At 39.6% G+C, this 10,055-nt stretch overlaps 2 protein-coding genes across 2 annotated transcripts; one reads left to right on the forward strand and one right to left on the reverse strand.

Moving 5' to 3' along the window:
- Window positions 1-640: 640 nt before the first annotated feature.
- On the reverse strand, window positions 641-7,589 carry samd8b (sterile alpha motif domain containing 8b). Its single transcript, XM_085169804.1, has 6 exons — window positions 7,395-7,589; window positions 5,967-6,542; window positions 5,342-5,437; window positions 5,153-5,270; window positions 4,932-5,082; window positions 641-2,240 (listed from the first exon to the last, which is right to left on the reverse strand). Exons 2-6 carry the CDS (start codon window positions 6,521-6,523, stop codon window positions 1,936-1,938), a joined length of 1,227 nt encoding a protein of 408 aa, XP_085025930.1. The 5' UTR covers window positions 6,524-6,542; window positions 7,395-7,589; the 3' UTR covers window positions 641-1,935.
- Window positions 7,590-8,202: 613 nt separating this feature from the next.
- On the forward strand, window positions 8,203-9,798 carry LOC146512605 (dual specificity protein phosphatase 13A-like). Its single transcript, XM_085169816.1, has 3 exons — window positions 8,203-8,369; window positions 8,463-8,680; window positions 8,806-9,798. Exons 1-3 carry the CDS (start codon window positions 8,233-8,235, stop codon window positions 8,997-8,999), a joined length of 549 nt encoding a protein of 182 aa, XP_085025942.1. The 5' UTR covers window positions 8,203-8,232; the 3' UTR covers window positions 9,000-9,798.
- Window positions 9,799-10,055: the final 257 nt, after the last annotated feature.

The following is a 10,055-nucleotide window of genomic DNA, read 5'->3' on the forward strand; positions in this document are numbered from 1 at the left end:
GTTACTACTTATTACAGACTTTAGGAGCATGTTTTTATCAGCATTGTGGGTCTTGTTATATTCGTGACACAGTATTAATCATTCCAGGGCGAGTGAATAAATACCATCTGAAGGCTGTTGGGGTTTAAAGGGGGTTATTTGGTTTTATCCCTGTTCAGTAAGCGCTCAGCATATGCTTTGTTTTTTGCGGGTCTGGGCCCTTCTTTGAGTTTCTTGAATGTTTTTTGTAATTTGCCACTTTGTCATTTGGAGCCCGTGGTGGCTCACGGGCCACTGAGTTTTATCTTTACAAATTAAAATGTTGACTGTAACATGACTGTACTGAAAACTATGTTGAACCCAAGTTGCCCTGGAGTAAGGGCACCCTGCCAATCAAGCTTGGTGTAGGAAATTAGAGGAAAATTGTGTTAGGCTAGATTCCTGTCTGTGGGCGCAGTATACTTCAGGTTGCCACCATGTCAACACAAGTCGCTCTTTAATACCTAAAGCAGTGGCCTGTAACAATAAAATACACATTTAACTCAGCCTGACAATTTTCCAAATGACTGCTCTTAAGCTCTGGCATCACAGCGCATTCCCCAGGTGGTCGTACAGCAAGTGGGGCAAAATAAATAGATAAATAAAAAAGGAAAGGAAACAGTCCTGTTTCAGCTCTTTATTGATGGAAATGACTGTTGGGACAAGAAGTTTAATGGCTCTACAGTAGCACATAAACACATCCTACTTCTTCAGTGAAGGGATGTGTTAAGACTATTAACTCCACTCAGAATCATGTTTCTAACATGCTGCAATGACGATGATCTTTTACGATTCTCTCAATGAAATGTACAGGACAAGCTGGAATATGTAAATTAAATAACACGTTTCCAACAAATACAGAGTTTGAAGCGACTGTAAACATAATTCTCTATGTGCACATTGCTGCAACCTTGTACACAGAATATAAAAATACCTATTGACATTTATAAAATGGAATAAATTAATCTAAACAAATACAAATTTCAGCATCTGTTTACTACATATTAACATCAAAGAATTAATATCAAGAAAAGGTTGTTGCACTTGGTCTAAGTCTAGTAGTTTACACTGAATGTGGACTTCTTAAAAAACCTATACATATATTCAACAGTAAACATGAACAGTTTGGAATAATTCTTCACAGAGAAATGTATCACAGTAACACTCCAGGTAATTGGCAAATGGAACTATGTTTAAGACAGCTGGATAAAACTTTATTCTAACTTTTTTGGCTGATAATGTCATTTCCTTAAATGCATATTTTCTAGGAAATAGCAGGCAATGTCATGAGTAAAGACACAAGATTCGGTGTATGTCATTTATCTGAAAAGGAGCCATGAACTTCTGTTTCAGTCTTTAGTAATGCTGTCAAAATGTCAGCGTGTTATAAAGGAATGCAGAAGATTGAACAAAATGTTTAACATGATGACAAATTATGCTTTTCTATATAACATAATATGAATCTATACATATTGCTTCAACATTGGTCCATACAGATACATACATACATCGTTTTTTAGAACTCAAATGTGGGATATGAGGAAAAACTCAAGAATCCAGATCCAGATATCTTAATTGCACAGTTTCCTGTAAAGGTTTAGATGCATTTTTAAATGAGAATTTATTTCATAATTTGCTTGCTATCCAAACAGTCTGTAACAGATGTCATTGTATTGTAAAATCAAACTGGGATGGGGCCTTTTAGAAACTCTGCAGGTTTTTTTGTTTAAAAAAAGACAATAAAAGCAGGTTAGGAGCTAAATCTTAAAATTTAAAAGGATATGGCTCTGTGTATTCCATCAGGCCTTTGTGCGGCTCATGTTAGGTGTCTTTTTCGCACACTGCCTCGGTTGGCAACTTGACAAAGCAGACGAAAGAACACTGTCTGTGTCTAACAGTACTGCTGCAGGCGGCTTATTATCCGATCAGCCTCTTTAGCACAGCAGGTCTAGAAAAAGGCCAGCAATACTCGTTGGGGACCGGCCCGTTGACATTGCACTCAAAGAAGGAGAACATGGGGAACCAGATGCGAGCTCTCCGGCTCTGCTGGTAGGCCCGAGTGTTAGCTAGGGTGTGGTAGTACAGGAAGAGTCTGGTAGTGATGTAGAAGGCTATGAACACGTCAATGGAGTAGTGTTCATGTGCAGCCAGGATGAAGAAGATCCCGAAGAGGTTGAGCACCCAGGACAAAGTGTGGATAAAATTCCAACTTCTTGGAGTGTCTGTGTAAATCAAAGACGGAAGAGCGTTACTGAGCACTTCATGTGATTCCATTCTAAAATGTGGCACATTGTTAAGTCTGTTAAAGTTATTTTCATTCACATATTTAATGTAAAAATATTTTTTCTGCTTGTGTCTCATCTCAGGCACAAAGCTCTCAGCCACTCCTACCTGCTGTTCAAGCTTTTTGTTTAAATCAGAAAGAAAGACGGGTGGCTCTACAGGAGGAGGAGCTGAAATGGCTTGCTATAGACACTGGAACTGAGGATGAGTCATACAAAGTTTCTCTAGCAGAATCAAAGACTAAAAATATTTCAATGGAAACAACTATAATAGGTTTATTATTAATTTTCAAGAAATACTTGTAGTACCAGTAGCAGACACTGGATGGCAACATAGGGACACCTTCTCCAAATATGGTCAATCTATGTCTGCTTTATGATTTACTACCACTATGGGGTTTATTGTACTGTGTACATAATAATAGTGCTCTTTAGACTTGGATTGAAATTAATAAAGCAACAATATTTTTTTTAAATCAAGTTTTAATTATATAGGACCAATTCACCCGTCCTATATGCACATTTAAGGTCATATCATGGCAAACCTGACTCCCAAGTTTCCACACAGTGTTACTGTTGGCCAAGGTGCTGCCATCCAGAGCAAGCATCTAATATGACAGCATGTTTAACAGGATTTATAGAAGGTAAGGGCCAAGTTCAATAACCTCAGTTTTATCTGAATTTAGAAGCAAGAAATTTGAGGTCACCCAGGTCTTTATGTCTGTAAGACATTCCTTAAGTTTAACTAAGTGGTGTGTCATATCTGGCTTTGTGGATAAATAAAGCTGGGCATCAACTGCACAGCAACAAAAATCTATGTTATGCTTCGAATGATACTGCCTAAGGGAAGCATGTATAATGTAAATAGAATTGGCCCCAGCACAAAACCCTGTGGAACTTCATAATTTACCTTATTGTGTGAAGAAGATTCCCCATTTTACATGAACAAATTGGCATCTATTAGATAGATATGAGTCCAACCACTGCAATGCAGCATTTTTAATTCCTCTAGCATGGTGTAATCGCTGTAATAAAATATTGCTGTCAGTAGTATCAAAAACTGCACTGACGTCTAGCAGGACAAGCACAGAAATAAGTTCACTGTCAGAGGCCATAAGAAGATCGTTTGTGACCTTCATTTATGCCTTATTGTGTACTGTGATGACACCTGACTGAAACTTTTCAAATAAATTAGATCAGTTAGCTGTTGGCTAATGGACTAATATGGTTTGGAATCCATTAACCTGGAAACATACAAATTCTCTCACATGTGTTAGGTCAGACCTTCCCAAAGTGTGGGGCTCGCCCCCTAGGGGGGGCGCAGAGCCATTGCAGGGGGGGCGCGGCATGAAAAGGGAAAAAAAAAAAAAAAAAAAAAAAAAAAACAACGCTTGGACACTGCTAGCACGGGGCGCCCACAGAAACGCTAAGCAGGAGATGAAGCATAGCTGAATATGTTTCCAAACCAACTTCATTCTAAGCCAAAGACTAGAAAATATGGTGAAGCATATCTTCCCTTTGGTTTCACTTGCACAAGTGCCGAGGTAGGTCTCCCCTGCAGAATTGGTTTTCCCTTCGTCGGGAACAGCACTGGGCTGTTTAAATCACGGACAAACAGTATCCCACATTCTTGATTTGTAGTTCACAAACACTTGTTGTAATGACTAACTACTCCTGACATTTTGGAGATGTTAGCTCTTTATACAGTAAAGTTACAGTGGGATACAAATAATATCAGGCTGATCCTGCCACGATTTGTTTCCCCGGTTCAAATCACGGACAAACAGTATCCAACAGTTGTTTATGTTTTTGAACCCATTTTGCAGAGGGATTTTTTGAAAAATGTATTGACAGTAATGTTGAACATTATTACACAGGAAAAAAAAACAACTACATGTAAAATAATTACACTGTGATACCTCTGCCTTTCTAAATGGAGGGACAGTAACTGCATGTGTATGTACGCGTGTAAAACCTGCAGATAGTCAGATTAACAGTATTTTGTCTCTATCTGCCATTCTGCAATTCATCTCATGTAAACAATAACGTGCACACAGCGTGACGTGAAAAAACCTTTGAAGTTGCATGACGAACTCCGTATTCCTTGTCCACACAAACGCAAAAAATGAGTTTTAAAAAAATCTCCGTTCTCGGTGATTCGAAACGCCGTTTACGTGGACAAAACAGCTGCGTTTTCAAAAATACCCGTGTAGGTGTGGACATAGCGTAAAAGAGTTAGTAGTCTATTTTCTTACTACCTGTAATTTATTGCAGATTACTTGTATTTGCTTAATTGTTTACTAAATGTTTGAGGTGTGAAATAAACTGCAATGAAGCAAAATATGGGTGTGTGTGGTTGGAGGATGTGTTCATGCGTGCTCGCGGGCAACGGGGGGCGCAAACATTTTTATTGTAAAACAAGAGGGGCCCTGCAAAAAAAGTTTGGGAACCACTGTGTTAGGTAATGTCTAAAATGTTTATTTACTTACAAAATGAGGGGTTTTAGGGATTAGTTTTGAAATCATTGATCATTTTCCAATTATAATTCCAAGTTATTCCAAGGCCTTTTCAACTCATCTTAGCACAAATGTGTTTTCCTCCTCACAGAAAACAGAAACAGAAGCTACTCACATTCTGTGACAAAGAAGTTGAGCATGGTAAGGACCACAGTGTGGCCACTGAACATGTAGTCGCCACATGTGTGAACCCCTGTCAGTGTCATCCCAAAACCGCTCCAGATGGCCACAGCTCGCTGTAGTTTGGCCCACATGTCGCCGTACATCTAGAAGGAAACAGGTAATACTCTAATCTTGCAAAGAGATCTGATACATGAGAAAAAAAAGATGCGTTACCTTTCCTGAACACTGCAGGTGCTGTCCTGGAACAGACAGGGAAGTGACAAACATGGTGATACAGCGCAGCATGAACACCGTCCCCATGAGGCTGCACATCCGCCGCAAGAGAATGGACCTAGAAGTAGTGAAATGTGAGTTTCCTGTGCTACTGACAGGCTCCTGGGATCTTTCAGAGCAGCTACTGACCTGTGTTTATGGAGCAGCAGAACCAGCATCCAGATGTTACAGAGGATCACTCCACATGCCTCGGCCATGGCGAATGCCCAGGGTATTCTAGGCACACTGCGGAAAAGGACAACATCAGTGCTCAAATAACAGATTGAAAGTGAGCATTTATAGCTGATGTTGCTTAACATCTTACAACAAACATGACAGAAAAATTTGTTTGGTGTTTTGGTATATTAGTTTTAATTAATCATTTCAATGCATATAGATGTTATCTCCCAAGATATCTCTTTTGGAGATAATTAACTAACCTGAATAATTTGCCTCAGTGTCTTGCCAAACACACACTGGAAATTCCTTGAAATAATCTCTCCTGGTAAGTTTTCATTTCATGAAAAGCCCAAAGCTGGTCATAAACAAAAGTAGGTCACCTTGTAAACAATTCTCAAAGGTCTTTTTGAACCTCAGCGAGCACATCAGGAGTATATGAGGACAATAATAGAAACACGCTACAAGGATTTAGGGCAGTTATAATGTCAGCGATTTGGTGTGATACTCAAACATCATCGTTTGTGGAATTTCAGAAGTGATTAACGTTTTTGTTGTAAGAAAATTTAAGAAAGCTCTTGTGAGCGATCACACCCACCTGTCTAGAAAAATATCTGGGAGCGGAGGGTATGTGCGCATGTCAGGGACCCTCTCGTGCACGATGACCATGACGAAGGATGTAAACCCAAACACGAACACCACATAGACAGAGCTAAGCACCGTTTTCCAGTACTCGGGATCGAGGCGCCGCATCTGCTGCTTGTACTTTCCATTAGTGTACTGGTGATACTCCTCTCCCACTGGTGCTGTGTCAGTGCTGTCGCAGTCTCTCCCCGGGTCTCCGTTACACAACCAGTCCAAACTGCCTCCAGAACCGGTGGGAGAGTGGCCATCAAAGGGAAGACCCAGCTCCTCCAATAAATCAATGTTCTGTTTCTGAAGTTTCCGAATGGAGACCATTAGCCGCTTGATGTCCCCCAGCACCTTGAGCTCCAGAGGCGGCGAGCGGAGGTCGTACTCACTGAGGGCGAGCAGACTGGTGCCATCCAGCCGGTGCTTGTTACACAGCAGGTCCACATAGTCACAGAAGCCCTCTTCCTTCAACCACTTGGCAACGTGCTTAGGCGTCCAACGACGGACACTCAGCTGGGTCATTTCCTCCTGACACCAAAGGCTAGAAAGAAGAACAGCCACATTTAAGTTCAGCAGTATCAGTTCCTTATTGGCTTCCAAAACACCAAGCAAAATAATATTCAGGATTAGTTTAAGGCACAGTTTATTTGCTCTGAATCAGCAGTAGTAACTTTAAAGACACTATGCAAGACTGCTGCGCAGACAGAAAAGTCATTCATTTTGTGACAAAATTATAGGTGATAAACAAATTTAAGACAAATCCTGAGTTACACAGGAAATCTGGGTAATCACAACTTATGCAGTTATATGACGCAAGTACTGGCAAGGATTTCCTAAGGCACAATGGAAACCACACCCTAAAATGTAAGTGAAGGAGCAGCTACATGTTATCCCAGGCCAAACAGTCAATTAAATCCTAAGGTGCTAGTTAATAGATAACGATTTGTGGGGTATTATTGTCCTATTCACATTAAAAGACATTATGACTATTTCTAACTTCATTATTAACCGAAATAAACACTGCCTCAACAGTCTGCTCCTTGGACTGACAAGAAAGCAACACATTTCTGTGTTTTTTGATAAAATAAAAAAAATAAACAGTCCAGCAACTACATTCGACCTGCAATAACCCATATATTTAACCCATTTAAATATATCACTGGCTAGCATTTAAATCGGGCTTAGAAGCTCTTCGTATACTCCCAAGTTAACTTATCTCAGTATTTTGTCAGGCAACTATCTGTCCTATGAGTATGTAAAGACAAATACGCCAGAGATAAACGTGAAAGCATCCACATGCAACCCTGCCCACGGGGCTAACTGAGCTTAATACTAAAGACTGCTAGCTCACTGATGCTAGCTCAATCAATGCGTGTGCTTTGCGGTCACTCACCAGCTCTGAGATGTAACAGAAGATGACACAGAATATATCTCTCCGGCTAACTAACGAAGTGACATCTCACAAGAATCAGAAGAAATCTTATTAGCATTTGCTTTAGTGACACGAGTTTGCTGGACATCATTACGCCCAGGCTTTGCGCTAGCTAGGAGTCCTGTTGACAACACAAGGCGGTAATGTCCAGAATAGCGGCGCACGCTAAAAGAAAACGCGGAACAACAGTGAAACAGTGACACTCTATGGTGAACAGGTGGTACTACACCGTTCTTACGCGTGAAATGGTATGACCAAAAAACATTAAATAGAGTTGTGGTTATTTGCTAAGAGACATTAAACCAAAATTAGTTGGGGTGTATTTATATATTTGAGCCAGTTTCTATACATGTGGCCCTCTATGGATTAGATAATATCCAAAATAGATTCAAACATGTGTCCTCAATTCTCGTTTTTTTAATAAATTAAAATGCATGCTGTACAATCATTCCACCGTGAAAAAAGAACACTTTAAAGAAATCATTCAAAACCCCAAAGGACAATGACAATAATGAGCATGATGAGTGTGTGTAAACTTCTGACCACAACTATATGTATTTTTGCAACTGAAAATGATAAAATTAGAAATTATGTGTTGACATAAAATGTACTTTAAAAAAAACATTTAGAGATGTAAAGCTGGCCTACATTCAGAGTAAGGTAGGTCACTGTTTTAATTTTAGAACAGCAACACCTGTCCTTGTCTGTGGCTCCCAGCATGGTCTCAGTGAAGGTTTAATAGTTTGAAAATAAATGTTGAGAGAATAAATCATACATAGGGATATGCGTGTGGTCAACAATGAACAACCTGCAGGAAAATAGTGCAGCTTCTCCTGCCTCTCCTTCTGCGAAAGACCTTGAGAAGATTTTGTATGGAGGTAAAAGGTTTGGTAATCATGTTGATGAAGTTTGGCCTAACCTGTTCATTGGAGATATGTAAGTCTTTAAAATTGCTCTTGATGGCTTATACAACATAATCAGCCTAGATCAATTACCAGTTAGAAAGACTGATTGCTTTTTTCTTTGTAGGTCAGTAGCTAATGATCGCTACAGTCTGTGGAAGCTGGGAATCACCCATGTTGTGAATGCAGCTCATGGGAAGACGCACTGTCAGGGGAGTCACTACTTCTATGGATCCACCGTGGATTACTATGGAGTGCCTGCAGATGACTCACCGTCTTTTGACCTCTCCCAATATTTCTTTCCCTCTGCTGAGTATATTCATAACGCACTTGACACGACAAGTGGTAAATACCCATCATGTTTAATGTCAGCCTCCGCCGACCTCTCACTCGTCTCATCCAGAATAAAATCCCTTATCGACCACATGCTTTATGCTCACCGTGATATTTTTCTTCTCCTTCCTCTCCAGCTCGAGTTCTCGTCCACTGTGCTGTTGGCGTGAGCAGGTCTGCCTCCATTGTCCTGGCCTACCTAATGATCCACCACAATTACACGCTACTAGATGCAATCAATAAGGTCAAAGAGCGCAGGTGGATCTTCCCAAACAGAGGATTCCTTAAACAGCTTTGTGCTTTGGATATGAAACTGCAAAAGACTTCATGACCGCTTCAAAAAATAAAGATCTTCTGATGCACATAACCTCAAAACAGCTTTTTCTCCAGACAAATGAGACACTTGATGACTGTGTCAGTTGAAGGAAATGCTGTGCTTTGACTTTAATCAGTTTGTTTCAGAAATGGAATCTAATCAAATGTATTTCCCCCACAACTCTGGCGCTGTGTTTGATGTGAATTATGCGGCATCTCTATATAATATCGACCCGCGTCTTAATAGGAGATCAATGTAATGAACTCTCCTCTGGGCAGAATCAATTTAAGGGACTGAATATGAGATATTGTTTTTATTTAACCTTAGTGTTGTGTTGAAGAAGCTTTTATCCAATGCGCTGCAGGTGAAATTCATCTGCAGTGTGTTTTCATTTTAAACCTATTCAATTTGGGGGGGGGGGGGGGGGTTCTTGGTAAGTACAAAAACTTACATAAAACTTTTATTTTGAAACCCTGAAGTACACCATGGAAGCCTTTTTTTTTTTTATCAGTATATTAGCAGTTCTCTTGCAGCTGTCCTAAATTTTCTTTTGTTACCGCAATTGTGATTTGGGGTAAAATGTCCCCAAAAATTATTGGATGGATTGAACCGAAATTTGTCCAGACACTGTGATCCCCTCAGGAACTTTTTATTGTTGACTGTCATGAACTAATGTCATCGTCAGGTCAAATCCACAGTTCTTGTTGTTGCTTTTGTCTTCAAATCTCCAGCTGATTGTTTTAATCAGTTCCACTAATAATAATACTAATAAAATAAATCATAATCATTATTTGTTGGCAGAAATGGAATACTATAAAAGTAAAACATTATATAAGATGGTAATGGTGATTTTTTTAAATTATATAAAAGTCACTCCTGAATCAAATGGTAAACCATCTAAGTGTTTAATTTATATAATATATGTATAGGTATATATATTTCCCGCCAAATTTAGGTTACTCATGTTGGTTTGCTAGCAACATTTTTTAACAGCATTAGCTAACTTCTTCGCTAATGATGTTAAAATGCTAACTGAATGCTCAGTCTGGGCGATACAAGACCTATCTAGAC

Source organism: Neolamprologus multifasciatus, chromosome 8 (genome assembly GCF_963576455.1).
Source record: "Neolamprologus multifasciatus chromosome 8, fNeoMul1.2, whole genome shotgun sequence".
NCBI classification, from domain to species: Eukaryota; Metazoa; Chordata; class Actinopteri; order Cichliformes; family Cichlidae; genus Neolamprologus; species Neolamprologus multifasciatus.